General features: G+C 47.0%; 1 protein-coding gene across 20 annotated transcripts in view; it reads left to right on the top strand.

Moving 5' to 3' along the window:
* The window catches only part of CPEB1 (cytoplasmic polyadenylation element binding protein 1), a 55,171-nt gene that overhangs the window by 15,250 nt on the left and 24,714 nt on the right, over positions 1 to 15,207 (top strand). For 6 of the 20 annotated variants that reach the window (XM_080651518.1, XM_080651516.1, XM_080651514.1 and 3 more), the window contains exon 3: positions 13,592 to 13,780. The exons of 2 other annotated variants lie outside the window; for them this stretch is intronic. In XM_080651518.1, the coding sequence (XP_080507644.1) occupies positions 13,592 to 13,780 (189 nt within the window). Of the gene's footprint in view, positions 1 to 13,079; positions 13,229 to 13,318; positions 13,477 to 13,588; positions 13,781 to 15,207 lie in introns of those variants that run through there. 12 more of the 20 variants (XM_080651515.1, XM_080651509.1, XM_080651500.1 and 9 more) reach the window with 8 other exon arrangements.

Below are 15,207 nucleotides of genomic sequence, written 5' to 3'. Positions count from 1 at the left end.
GCCCCAGAGCTGTCCCCGCTCCCACAGATACTCCCTCGGCCTTATTGCAGTCTGTACAAGAAGATGGGGGGTATAGCATTTGGAGTGATCCCCTCCCCCTCTGTCACACAAAGTGGAGGACTGTCCTCTGAGAGCAGTGTTTGTGCAGACTGAGGGTGCTTCCAAGAACCAAGGCTGTGGTACAGTCTGGCAGACCAGTGAGTGGCATCACTCCCCTTTTGTGGGTCTTAGGGCTCTTCAGCCTGGCAGCCAGTCCAGGTTTGCTCATGTCCTCAGCCCGTCCTCCCTCCCTCCCTCCCTCCCTTTATATATTTCAGAGGGAGAGAAAGATAGAAACATCAATGATGAGAGAAGCATTGATTGGCTGCCTCCTGCACATCCCCTACTGGGAATTAAGCCCATAACCTGGGCATATGCTCTGGCTGGAAATCAGACAGTGACCTCCTGGTTCATTGAGCCATACCAGTTGGGCATGTCCTCAGCTTTCTAAGAGAAACTCTTGGTTACTGTGTTTCCTGTGGGATGTTGTGGGGATGCCATATGATGTTCTGTCATGAGACTCTCAGTCAGGGTTTGATCAGGAATTAGAACCACGATGAGTATTATGGACTAAGGGGTTTATTATAGGACTTAGACTTTGCACAGATGAGGGAGGAGTGGGGGTTGAAAGATGAGAGAAGGGTCACCAATCAGCCCTCCTGAAGCATTGGTGGACAGCTGGAGCCAGGCACCGAAGGGGAGGGAGCTGTGGAGAATCTGCACCTGGTGGGGAGCTTGGGCTTGCTCTTGTCTTCAGGGCCCGCTGTAGGGCAGAGAACTGGATGTGGAGTGGAGGAGAGCGGGCACCAGCTGAAACGTGCCCCCCTCTCTGTGTCTGTCCCTCACCCTGGCCAGGTCTGCAGAGCTGATGCTCTTTACCTGCAGAGCGATCTCCTGTAGAGAGGAGGGCAGAGCAGCACTTGGACTGGAAGAGCTGCAGTGGAGAGGGGGAGGGGGAGCAGCCCATGAAGACTCTTCTCTAGTCTCCGTTCTTGTGAGGTGTAGGGAATGTGATGTGAGATTTCTAAAAGCCCTGGGCTGTGTGGCACCATCCCCACCTGCTGGAATGTCAGGGCTTTGCCACTGAGAGCTTAAGGCTTGATGCCTCAACCACAGGTAGGATTACTCCCACTTGAGTGTGTGCATTCAGTTTCTGAATGTAGGTGTTTTACGTCTTTTTGACTGAAGAAGAAATGAGCACACTTGCTGGGGGAGAGGGCACTGTGCAGAGGTCCAGCAAGGCCTAACGCTTCTGGAATCAATACTAGGAAGGGTGTTTCTGCTCTGAGATGAGGGGCTTGAACTAAGTGGACTCCAGGTTCCCGTCTATTCTGTGGTTTACTATATTAAAATAGAAGTACAACCTAATTTTAAATCGTTAGTGAACTAATGTCAAAGTTAAAATCTTTCTTTGTAAAAATTAGGAAAAAAATTTCAAATTCATTTAGGGGATGTTAAATCTTGTCTTTTTTTTTTTTTCTTATTACAATCTGTTCCTTGTAAAAAATTTCTGAAGAAAACAAGTTAGAAGGAAAAAATTATACATAACCCCACTACTCTTGACATTTTAGTATCTCTCTTCAGTATTTTTCTTATATATATTTATTAAAGTGAAAGCTTTCTGAACATACTGTGTAATAATTTGCCCCTTTATCTTTTCTCTGTCATTCATTTTCTGTATTTTTCAAGGCTACATAGCATTTTACTGTATAGACTAGAGGCCCAGTGCACGAAATTCATGCATGTGTAGGGTCCTTAATGGCTGCCTGCTGCCTGCCAGGGCCTCCCTTCCCCTGCTGCCAGCTGCCTGCTGGGGCCTTCCTTTGTTCCACACTGCCCCCTGGTGGTCAGTACACATCATAGCGAGAGATCAAACTCCTGGTTGGTCGAACTCTCAAGGGGACACTTTGCATATTAGGCTTTTAGATAGATAGATAGATAGATAGATAGATAGATAGATAGATAGATAGACGCATTATAGGATTTTTAGCCTGGGTCCCTGGGTAGAATTCAGGGAGTCGGGTAACTTGGGCAGGTAGGAACTTAGATTTTTTTTTTCACCAATGCTGAACTGAAATGTAGCATTTCTATTATAAATGTAGGCAATAAGTCACAATATTAGCCTGACCTAATACTTTGGCAATAATCATCATCATCAGTATGATGATCAAACATTGAATCTGATTCCTTTAATAGTCATTGCACATATATTTTGAAATGTTGTTTATGCTCATCACTACTTCAAAATTATCACTATTTTACATAGTTAGCAGCATTATTCTTAAAAGGTATCCATGGGCTATAGCAGACTGCCAAATAGTTCATGGTACAAAAGTTAATAATTCCACACTGTTGGAGATAGGTTGCTTAAATAGGTGTCTATTAAATAGTAGAAGTACCTGAAGTTAAAACTCTTGCCTGCATCTGTGATTATTTGGACATAGTACAGACCCCTAAAAGTAAAACTGTTTCATCAAATAATTGTATTTTGCCCTCACCAGGTAGCTGGTTGGTTAGAGCGTCATCTCAATACACCAAAGTTGCAGGTTTGATCCCTAGTCAGGGCACATAGAAGAATTAACCAATGAATGCATAAATGAGTGGTACAACAAATCGATCTTTCTCCCTCTCCCTCTCTCTCCCTCTGTCTCGCTAAAGTCAATTTAAAACATTTTAAGTATTTTTTTATTGTTGACGGTATTACCGATGCCCCTCGTTTACCCTCTTTGCCTCCCTCCACCCAGCCCTCGCCCCACCCCAGCCCTTCTCCACACCATTGTCTGTATGCATGGGTTATGCATATGTCCATATATGTTCTTTGGTTAATCTCTTCCTATCTTCTCCATCCCCTTCCTCTCTGAGATCAGTCAGTCTGTTCCATGCATCCATGCCTTTATGCCTCGGGACCTTACTTTGTTCGTTGGTTTATTTTGTTCATCAGATTCCACATATAAGTGAGATCATGTGATATTTGTCTTTCTATAACTGGCTTATCGCTTAGCATAATACTCTCCAGGTCCATCCACGCTGTGTCAAAGAGATCCATTCTTTTTCACAGCTGCATAGTATTCCATTGTGTAAATGGACTACAGCTTTTTTATCCACTCATCTACTGATGGGCACTTGGATGTTTCCAGATCTTAGCTATTGTAAACAATGCTGCTGTGAACATAGGGGTGCATATACTAATATTCTTTCTTACTGGTGTTCGGGATTCCTAGTATATATTCCCAGAAGTGGGATCACAGTTCCATTTTTTTATTTTTTGAAGAAACTCTGTGCTGTTTTCCACAGTGGCCACACCAGTCTGCATTGCCAGCTGCAGTGTACTAGGGTTCCCTTTTCCCCACATCCTCACCAGCACTTACTGTTTGTTGATTTATCTTTAATGCTTTTCGTGCACTTGTGATATTACCTTCCAGGAATAATGTTCTAATTTACTCCCTTTCTGTAGTATTTGGGAAAAAAAATTGCTTTTTAAAATCCCTAAGTTTTATATTCTGTGGCTCTACTGTGCTTTGGCACTGTCAGGGGTGTTGAATTTGCTGTCATGTCTGCACACCTGACATTTGAACACTGTAGTATCAGGTAAAGCAATATTTCATTGTGTTTGGATTATACTAGTTTTATTTAAAAACTATAGGCCCGATGCACGAATTCATGCACCAGTGGGGTCCCTCAGCCTGGCCTGTGGGATTGGGCCGAAACTGGCCCTCCAACATCCCCCCGAGGGGTCCCGGATTGTGAGAGGGCATAGGCCAGGCCAAGGGACCCCACTGGTGCACAGTCAGGGCTGGGGAGGGACATGAGAGGTTGGCCAGCTGGGGAGGGACTGCAGGAGGGCTCCAGGGCGTGTCTGGCCCTCTCCCTCAGTCCGGATCAGCCGGACCCCAGCAGCAAGCTAACCTACCAGTTTACTGCCTGCCCCCTGGTGGTCAGTGCATGTCATAGCGAGCAGTTGAATGGCCTTAGCATATCATTAGCATATTACACTTTGGTTGAATGGCTGACGGGACACTTAGCATATTAGGCTTTTATTATACAGGAAAGGATTTGGGGACACCACTTGGACAGCATGCTATATTCCAGGACTGGAGTCTTCAAGACATTCTGCTTCAGAAACTCCCATCCTGGGAGCCGTAGGTTAGGTGGAGCTGGACTTGGGTCTGTTTGCTCTCTACTGGTATACATGGTATATGCACATGGCAGTGGAATCTTGGAAACACTGGGATGTGAAGTGGACATTCTGCTAAATAAGCAGGGGGTGGGGGTAGTAGGAGTGGGGAGGAGCTGGTATTAAAAAATGAAATGCTGGTAGGATGGGATGGATTTAGTACAACGCTCCATGGGGGCCTAAGTGGAGAAAAGAGAAAGGTTCCATTAATAATTTTATGAAATTATTTTTTTAAGTCTGAGGTGGGATGGTGTGAGTGTAGACCTGGGCAGAGCAAGTGCCCCAGAACAGAAGAGAGAGGCAGGAGACCAGGGACCTGAATTACAACACTCTTACTTGCAAATGATCAAACACCTAATTAGAGCTAACTTTAGCAAAATGTGGGATGTGTCGGAAGGCTTTGGTATATAGGTCACAGGGTAAGAAAAAATTCCTGAAAAATTAAATTCAGGAGCCGAATCCGCTAGCCTCCAATTTTGTTAAGACTGCCTCTTTGCTGCCTCTCTCTGAGTGAGTTTCCTGTTTGTCTTTCACACAATTTTCTATCATCTGAGAAAGGGGCTATGTTCACATCCCCTGGCGCCATAAAGTCAGGAAATGGATCTTCCTCCACTAGATACAATTGGAAAAATCGCAAGGAAGGTCTCCCAATTAGCTTGGCTTGCATTGTGCACATAGCTGGATGGGTCTCTGTAGTCACAGCCATGGGTTGTTATGGCCTCGGCTGGGTCAGATCTATGGACCTTTATAGTGATCACGGGCAGAACCCTGCAAGAAAATGCCATTTGCCTTTAGGTCCACTTGGATGGCATAGGAAGAAACAGTTCATCAAAAACCTGGTGCGGGGGGGAGATTTTTAAAAGCATGATCTTGGGGATTCATAAAGTAGGCAGCAGCATCTTCAAACGTTTGTATGCATCTTGTTTTTATAAAAACAATGTACCCCACAATGAGATACCAATTCATACCCATTGGGATGGTTGTTGACCCCCCAAAACCCACCAATATAGTAAATGTTAGCGAGGGTGTGGAGAAATTGGAATACTTGGGCTTTGTGTAATGTAAGTGGTGCAGCCACGTGGTAAACAGCATGGTGTTCCTAAAAAAATTAAACATAGAATTAGTATTAGGATCCAGCAATTCCACTTCTAGGTTTATATGAGAAGAACTGAGTGCAAGGATGTGAAGACACATTTGTACACTGATGTTCATAACTGTGCTATTCATAATAGCCAAAAGGTGGACAGATGGGTAAACAAAATGCGGTCCATCCGTATAGTAGAATATTATTCAGCCTCAAAAGGCAAGGAAATTTTGAACCACAACTTGGATGAACCTTGAAGACATTAATGCTAAATGAAGTAAGCCAGTCACAAAGGACAAATATTGTCTGATTCCACTTGTATGAGGTACCTGGAATGATTGAATTTATAGGGACAGAAAGTGATTATTGAAGGCTAGTGGAAAGTTTGTGTTTCATGGGCACAGAGCTTCAACCTGAGATGAAAAAGTTCTGGGGTAGTGGTGACAGGTGCACAAAAATGTGCATGTACTTAACGGCTCAGAATTGTACACTGAAAAATGGTAAAATGTTATGTATATTTTACCATGATACTTTAAAAAATATAAAGTACTCTGGCACTTTAACCTGATAATCGAATTTTCATCATGAGTGAAAATGTATCAAGTGGAATCAGAAATTGTAGAGATTGGTACCTATCATCTATTTTAAAATGTGTGAACTAGTTTTTTAACAGTGAGAATTTTCTCATTATTCTTTGTCTTTGTTTTACTCATATTTCCAGTCTGCTTCTCCTGCAGAATTTTATCCTTATGTAATATTTTATGGAATCTCTGTTGATCATGTTATTTTTTTCTGCAACAAAAATAGCACATATAACTGAAAAAAATATATTTTTATTGATTTCAGAGAGATTTCAGAGAGAAACGTCAATGATGAGAATCGTTCATCGGCTGCCTCCTGCACGCCCCCTACTGGGAATTGAGCCTGCAACCCAGGCATGTGCCCTGACCGGGAATCAAACCTGGGACCCTTAGTTCTCAGGCCAACACTCTGTCCACTGAGCCAAACCAGCTAGGGCTAAATCTGAAATTTTAAATGATTTCCTGTGACTAGAGGCTGTACATGATCTGGATTGTGGCTGTTGATTGCTAGGACAATTGATTAAAACAATCTAAATGCAATAGATTTTGATACAATTTTATTCTTTAATCATTCTTTATTGGAAATGCTTCATAATGAGATAAATGAAGCATTTAAAAAACTCATGTAATACTAGATGACTCACTTATTGCTGGAATGACTCAGACTTTTAAGCACCAGATATATTCCTATTATTTGTTTATAGATCGGGGCTCTGAGTAAACTTGTTCACATAAATAAGCACACGGGACATTCAGGCGTTGCTAGAACAATATCGCTCGATTGAACTCTGAGTTTTGTGCAAAAGGAAAAAATCGGTCATCCTTATTTTTAGTCATTTACATGCTTATAGTTCCACTTTCTCATATTTGTTGAGAAGAAGGAACTAGAAACCGTCCAATCTGTGAAAAGATTTGTTACCTAAGTCAGCTTTCACAAATTTCTCAGGTTTTTTGGAAGTATACCAAGAATGCTTTGTGAAAATTTCAGGTGACTACTAACTATGTCTGTTGTTCTTTCACTTTGAGACCTCGTTGAGCTCAGTTTACCTGAAGAAGTGAGAAAGTTGAGGTACTGTTAACTTAAACACACACCTTTGCCAATACATTATCTTAAAAGTGCTCTTTATCCTGTTACTTGCTTTACGTTTGTTGTGTCAAAACCCTGGGTCTATAGATTTTTAACTTAATCTGCTTGTGGTAATGTCAACCATACAATCTAATTTAATGAAGTTCGTTCTTACTGTCAAACCAATTAGTTCCATCAGGCTTGCTTTTTGTCAGGGGAAAGAAAAAAAAGTGACTTAGTTTTCCCTAACCTCGGTGTGAAGTTCTCGTTCACAGCACCCAGCCGTGTTTCTAACGGGGCATCTGGTGAGTGTGTAGCGGTTCTCATTGTGGTTTCATTTGCATTTCTTTGATGACTAATGATGCTGAGCACTTTTTCAGGGGCTTATTGGCTATTTATACATCTTGGTGAAATGCCTTTTCAAGACGTTGTGCCCTTTTAAAATTGTTCTTTTCTTTTACTTTTGTTAAGACGTCCTATGTATTGTGGAAATTAGCCATTAGTCGGATATGGTCACAGATACCTCCTCCCATCTGGTAGCTTGCCTCATTATCTTCTTAATGGCGTCTTGATGAGCAGAAGTTTTTAATTTTAAGTCCAGTTTACCACAGTTCCTCCTTATGATTGCTGCTTGCTGCGTTACCGCACCCAAGTCACAAAGACACTGTTTTCCTAGAGAAGCTTTACAGTTTTAACTTCCACACTTTCTCTGATCGTGTGAAAGTACTGTTTGTATGTGGTGTGAGGTAGGGAGTCAAGGTTCGTTTTTCTCCCATAGGCTGTTTCATACCATCTGTTAAAGTTTCTCCCCCTGACTTGCTCGAAGACAGGTATCTTCCTAGGGTTGCGTTGACTGTAGATCAACTTGGTGGGAATTTGCTTTTTAACAATATTGAATCTTCCAGTATATGAACATGGTATATGACATTGTCAAACCTAAACATTTGTAATATTTATTGTAAGAAACATTATAGAACTCACTTTGAAATAATTTACAGTACTCATTTGGAGATTATTGGAAGTAGTCACACTAAAATAACCCAACAATCGTATTTTTATGGTGGAAGTACAGTACAAAGGTAACTTAATGTTCTCTCTTATACCTTAACCTGTAATGTGATTTTGAACGTACAGTTAAAATGGTAAGGCAGCTGTCCTTTTTGCTCCTCTGAATCCCTGTTGCATGTATGGGCACACAGACAAACCAAGAGGTTGTTCTAGGACCGTGGTCGGCAAACTGCGGCTCGCGAGCCACATGCGGCTCTTTGACTCCTTGAGTGTGGCTCTTCCACAAAATACCATGGCCTGGGCGAGTCTATTTTGAAGAAGTGGCGTTAGAAGTAGTTTAAGTTTAAAAAATTTGGCTCTCGCCGAAACCGGTTTGGCTCAGTGGATGGAGCGTCGGCCTGCGGACTGAAAGGTCCCGGGTTCGATTCCGGTCAAGGGCACGTACCTTGGTTGCGGGCACATCCCCAGTAGGAGGTGTGCAGGAGGCAGCTGATCGATGTTTCTCCCTCATCGATGTTTCTAACTCTCTCTCTCCCTTCCTCTCTGTAAATAATCAATAAAATGTATATATAAAAAAATACATATATATATATATATATATATATATATATATATATATATATATATATATATTTAAAAAAAAAAAAAAGCCGAAACCGGTTTGGCTCAGTGGATAGAGCGTTGGCCTGCGGACTGAAGGGTCCCGGGTTCGATTCCGGTCAAGGGCATGTACCTTGGTTGCGGGCACATCCCCAGTGGGGGGTGTGCAGGAGGCAGCTGATCGATGTCTCTCTCTCATCGATGTTTCTAACTCTCTATCCCTCTCCCTTCCTCTCTGTAAAAAATCAATAAAATATATTTTTAAAAAAAATTTGGCTCTCAAAAGAAATTTCAATCATTGTACTGTTGATATTTGGCTCTGTTGACTAATGAGTTTGCCGACCACTGTTCTAGGATGTGAGGTCTGGAGAACAATCTTTCCTTTCGGTGAGTCGTGTGAGAGACAGTTGATAGGTGAGCCAGGGCTTTCATCGGAGGGGCCACAGGGAACCCTGGAAAGGGCCTTGTTGAGGAGAATGAATACGGTGAAGAAAGAGGTTGGGTGAGAATGGGATGAATCACCTAGAAGAGAGGACCTGGGGTAGAAAAACGATTTCAATCTTCTGCTGCTCGAAGTGTGGTCCGCAGACCAATAGCGTCGACATCACTCAGGCATTTGTTAGAAATGCAAAATCTGGGGCCTGACCTAGATCCACTGAATGAGCATCAGTGTTTTAAAGAGATTCCCGTGTCATCCGAATGCCCATCAGGGTTTGAGAAACATGCAGGCTGCCTGGCACCGAGGGCCGCAGTGCGCACAGCAGCTGAAGACCTGGACTGGTGTCAGCTTTCTGTGTTTGCTCTTTCATTTTCAAAACCATCCTTCAGGTTTTCTTCATTTTTTTTTTTTGGGGGGGGTGTCTTTAAACAGTCCTTTAGAAATAGTCTTAGAAATGCTACTTTATGGACTTGTTAAACCTTTAAGTAGTCGGAGCTGATTGTAAAGTCAGTCATTGGAACGAATCTAATGGGGACGCATGGCCCATGCGTCCTGTCTCTGCTGTTCCCAGGGACTGGAATTTGGGGTGAGGTTGAGATTTTGTGAAAGAGCGCAAGTGTGTTTGCTGTACAAACCACAACAGTGCGTGTGTTTAAAATATAAAAAGGTAAAAAAGCCGAGGACATGTTTTATTTTGTATTGTTATAATGTTTGTGCAGTAACTAAAGGAAAATAAATCTATTAGAGCCTGCTACTCTCACACAGTAGCTGCATTTTTCTGTTTTTTTTTTATCAACATTGTCCATCAACACACAGAACTTTCACCCAGTTATAACCATGGCATAAGGGGCATCTCCTCACTACCCCCAGCTGTGCCTCTTCCTCTCATCCCTGGCCTCCCTGCTCTGATCTCTGCTTCACCGTGGGCCTCTACCACATTATTTCCTTTCCAAGAGTTTACAGAGCTTCCTCACTACCTGCCTGGGCATCAGTTTGATATTCCAGCCTCGGCCCTTCCCGGCTTGGCTGGCCCAGACACACCTGGCTCACCACGTCTCCTCTGTTACCTCCTCAAAACTGGATCTCTTGTTCCCTACGACCAGCTCGTGACACATCTCAGTTCTCCCGGCTCCTCCTGACTGCTTGCGGTTACCACCTGCCTTTTACAATGGAGTCTGTCCTCATGGTTTCACAGGTGGGGCCTAAAGGCACTGTTCTCTTGTCTAACTTGCCCTCCTTGTCAGATGCTCAAGAATGGTGGTTGCAGGGGACCCTGAGCAAATGTGTGCTGAGTTTGCTAGCAGCAGGGGTCATCAAAGGGCAGACGGGGTCTTGTGCTAAGGACACAGAAGGTCAGGGTAGAGGCACCGCCACTCTGAGCCCTGGAGCCAGAGTCCCCAGCTCACCAAATTAAGAACTTAAATCACAAACTTCGTGCAGATATTAATAAAAGAGCCTTACAGGAAGGAGATAGCATTCAAGGTGAGACATTGTTCAGATGGATTGCCTTAGTCTGAGAATCACCACTCCTCTTGTGCTGGTTATCGAAGATAGCTTTGCATGTCTAGTTGGTACACGGCAAAAGATGATAAAGAATATCCTCCAGGAAAAAGGGCCAAGTTCCTGCCCAGCATCAGATGTGAGTTTAAGAGGCAAAGCCGGGCTTCTGCTCAGCCTTTTGCTTTCAGACCTTTGACCGCACTGCCTGTTAGCCTGTGCTGACAGCTGCTCCTCACACTTTGTCCCAGTGGAGCAGAACGGGTAAGTTTGGAAAGAGGATCAGCAGGGCATTAGAAAGGAGGTTTTTGAGTAAAATATTTCGGGCCACAAATGGCTGCAGAGCGATCAAGCCTGCTTTTCACCCAGGACTGTCTGTGTAATCTGCTGTCCTGCCATGAGTTTGTCCCCCTTCTCTCTCAGAAGTGTCTTGGTTCGAGTGGTACATTTATACGGTCACCCTGCTGAGAGTAAGATACTGATGAAAATATTTGTGCCAGCCCCAGTACCGAGTGCTTTGTGCAGTCCTCACGAAATACCTGAAAGGTGGCCGCTGTTGCTGCTTTGCAGGTAAGATGCTCAGAGAGGCTAAGGGACTTGACTGAGCTCAAACGGCGCAGACCTGGAGCAGAGCAAGGTCGGTCAGACTTAGAAAGCGAGTTTGTTTTCCCGGGCCTCTTGATGTTAGGACGCAGTGAGGGAGTCCTTTGTGTGGAAGAAGCAGGGCGAGGGAGAAGGACGCGATAAGGTGGCGTCTGCGGTGGGGGTGCTGCAGTGAAGGCAGAGGGGTGTGAACTTAGACCCACAAGCTCCTGGGTGCGTGAGTGTGGCCATTTGTTCCCAGCATCCTTCAGCAGGCCTGCCGCTGCGGCCTGGGGCTTCCGGTTGGGTGGGAAGCTGGCGTGGGTTGTATAGGTCAGTAATGCTCAAACTTCATGTGCGCGCATTCCACATTGGAATCCGTTGGAATAAGATAAATTCCACAGGTCTCAGGTGGGGCCTGAGGTTCTGTATTTACAACAGGCTCCCGGTGACGCTGGAACTGCTGCTCCGCCACCTAGACTTTGGGCTGCAAGAGAATAGTCACTGATTAGACTCTCCACCTGGGGTATGGGTTCACCATATGCACAGATGCCCTGGTTTTAGGAAGAGCGGGGACCAGCGGCTTCTGGACAAAGATGCCTTCACATTGGGGCCGAAGGGAGGGACTATACAGACAGCTGGTTTAGGGAGGAATGGGTCCTTAAATGTGGATGTTTTTAAAGAAAGCATTATGTCTTGTAATTAACACACATAGATTGTTTTAAAAAGTGTATCCTTAGCTTGGGGGAAGAGTGGCCGTGGAGAGCAGAGCAGGTTGAGTGGGGGCAGCACCAGCCTGTGCAGTGCTGGACCAAGGCCTTGACAGGCACAGACAGGGAGCCAGGCAGGAATAGCGGGATGGATGACACAGCAGCAAAGCTGTAAAAAATCCTCCAAGGGAGGAGTCCCTCACACAGACTGGCCATTCCCCTGTAGGCTGAGGCTGGTGCCTGTGGACACACAGCCGGCCCGACTCCAGGAGGCGCTGGCCAGCATTCCTGTGGCTGACAGCATTGTTCCTCTCTCTGCCCACCTCGGACCCTGTCACAGGCAGGCAGGCGGGTGGTCCCAGGTTGGCCTACCACGTCTGGTTACTGCTGTCACGTGGGGGCACAGCAGGGTGGGTGCTCCCAGCCTGGGCTGGGGGTGTGCAGCCTGCCTGTCTCCCTCCTTTCTGAGGGTCACGTTGGAAAAAGACTGATGCCGAGAGGATGTTGGCGAGGACGAGGTGGCGGAGGTTCCAGAAGCTCTGGGCAGAGCCAGCCTCTGTTGCTGGAGCTGTGAGTGGTCACGGGAGTAGGGCCTTGATCCTAGCAGCACCCTGATGAGAGGGGACGCAGGCAGCTGGTGGCCTCAGTAATGCTCACAGCTGGCAGATGGCTCTGAAGCCCCTGGAAGGGCAGAGCGGGTGATGCGAGGTGCTGAACTGGGCATTGTGGGGCATTCGACCACTCCTGAGCCTGTTTCTCGTGTTCCGGTGTGTCAGACACGGGAGTGTTTAGTCTGTGTAGGCCTACAGTTAGGGGAGTGAGGGAGGCACTGAACCAGATACATGTGCTCATGGCAATGCCCTCCCTTTTGGGGTGAGGGGACCCGGGGCCAGATTATCTTAGTCAGGGCAGATCTTACTGGGCCGTGGGCTGTGGGCTGTGGGCTGTGGGCCATAACTCAAACAGCCCAGTAACTCCTCCTCCTGCTGCCCACACCGACCCCCTTCTCTGTGATCGGCTGCTGTAGACACGCCTGGAGCACCAGGTGGTGTTGCTGGGTGCACGTGTGCGGTGTTTCTCTGAAGGTTCCTCTTCCTCAGTGGCAGCCCTGCTGTGTCAGGGTGCTGCCCGGGGCCACTCGCAGCACATAGATTTTTGCCAGCAGGATCTCGGAGCTTTGCATTCGGCTGCAAAACCAGGGCTTGAGCAAGCAGCTGGAGGGAGTCCAGGACTAGAGTGTTTTTGGGTTTAGGGGTGGAGAGCAGAGGGAAGAAACGGGAGGGGCAGGAGGGCAGCGCTACACAAGCCAGCAGTCGCAGCTTCGGTAGTGAGGACCTCTCAGTCTTGCCTGAGGGTCACTGGCCACCATTGCTGGAGACCCTGACTTACCGGCAGCGCACCACACCCGGCTGTTGCAAGTAGCTGTTGTGCTGTCTTTTCCCTGGGAGGCAAGTCTCCTCCCTGTCGTCCCCTCCTGCTCCTCCCCATTCTGTGAGGGATGGTGCCGTTCTCTATTGCACGCTCAGCCGGCTGATGTCACTGGCAGCGGGAAGCATCAGCAGCCTGGTCACATGCTGGCCCAGCCTGTAATGCAGACGGGATAGGGGTGTGTGTGTGGGGAGGGGGCTGTATGGCCACTGCTCTTGCTCTAACGCCCCCAAAAGTGCAGAGGCAGCAGCTGCAGCATCCAGCCTCTGTGGGTATCTGGTCCTTAAGCTCGGGGAAACTATTATTATTAATATTTATTGGCGATAATCCTGGGGCAAACAGCCCTTAACTCTGGGGTTTTGCTGTCCTCCTGTCCGAAGCAGACTTCCCGGACTCTGAAGACGCAGTCACAAGCAGGATGCTTTTCCCCACCTCTGCGCAAGATTCTCCCCGGGGCCTCCCAGATGCAAATGACTTGTCCCTTGGCCTGCAGTCCCTCAGTCTCACAGGCTGGGACCGAATCTGGAGCACCCAGGACGCAGATTCCTCAGCCCAGAGCAGCACACACTCCGGTGAGTGCCAGGAATGAGTCGGCCGGGGGAGGGGGTGCATGGGTGGCGAGCGGAGATGCCCGCAGCAACAGTTGTTCATTCCCCTCTGCATCCCCCACCACACACGCACAACATGGAGCTGTTCTGCAAGAGATGGAAATGCTGGCTGTGAGGGGGCAGGACAGATGGTTGCTCGTAAAGGCAGGCACGGCTCCTCACTTACCCTGACAGACTCCCTGGAGTTGTTAGTCTGCACCTGGGTGGCCCTGAGAAAGGTCCCCAAGGTGTCAGCTTCATGCAGAGAAGACCCAGACAAACCCCTTGGTGCCAGGCCTGTCTTAGAGATGATGAAGCAAAACATTTTTGGGCGGGGGAGGGGACTCCAGGGCTGATTACTGGAGGTCTAGGTTCTGTGTCTCGGTGCCTCTGAGGAACAGGGAGCTCTCTGTAGGGTGGGTGGTCCCCTGAGTCACGGCAAGTGAGGCTGGGTGATCCTAGGATGTTGGAGTTGGCTTCGCATAGGTGAAGAGCACTGATCCCGGAAGGGGGTCGGCAGGGTAAGCAGGGTGGAGTAACTCGCCTATGGAGGCGCTTCGTGTTAGGGGTAACCAAGTGGATAAAGGAAGAGCCACTCCCCTTTATGACCCCCTGTCACTATGAGGGAGTCACTGGGGACAGAATGAAGGGGCTTCTTGGCCACCCTTGGAACGGCTTCTGCTCAGACCTTCCCGTTGCCCATTTATTTCCCTCTAGTGGTACAAGGGGGAGGGCTGGCCAGATGCAAGTCTTGGAGTAGTCAGGAAGCAATGTGAACTTAGGAAATGCTGTATGTATACTTAAAATCTACGTATTTGGCTTTATGTGAATTATGCCTCAATAACAAGAATACTGGCAGCAGCTACTTTACAAGGGTGGGGGGGGGGGGGAGGGGCAGCCATTTGCTGTTGGTGCCCAGGGAGTCACTCAGCTGCCAGCCTCCCGCCTCCCCGGCTCCGACACTGGCCGCCATGGCAGCCAGGTACTGTCTTGTTGATTTCTCTGGCCTCCACCCTGTTTGGTGCAGCTCTTTCCTTAGTATACTCTGCAGGGCCTGGTACTGTTGCATCTCCTGACATATAATGCCCACTTACTTCAGTAAAAGCCCATTGGATTGGGGATTGGGTTTTTATTTTTTGTTTTTAATTTGGTTTTGGGTGGGGAAGAGCTTGACCTTAATTGGCTGCCTCTGGGTCAAGGTAGAATTTTTGAAGTACTGGCCCTCAGCTGGCTCGGGTTTTCCGGAAAGGCTGGTGAAGGAAGTGTGGTGTCACTGTTCGGTTCTGTGCTTGCAGATCTTGGCTGGGAGGCCGGGGTGGCTGCTTTTGTGTGGTACTCTGAAGCCAACCTGGGTGGCCCACGAAGCTGACCTTGTGCTCTGCCCCCCTGTCTCTGGGCAGAAGATAGAAGAG

This window comes from Plecotus auritus, assembly GCF_963455305.1.
Source record: "Plecotus auritus genome assembly, chromosome: 15".
Lineage (NCBI taxonomy): Eukaryota > Metazoa > Chordata > Mammalia > Chiroptera > Vespertilionidae > Plecotus > Plecotus auritus.
The sequence above is the reverse complement of the archived record's forward strand: the minus strand, read 5'-3'. Positions and strand labels throughout refer to the sequence as shown.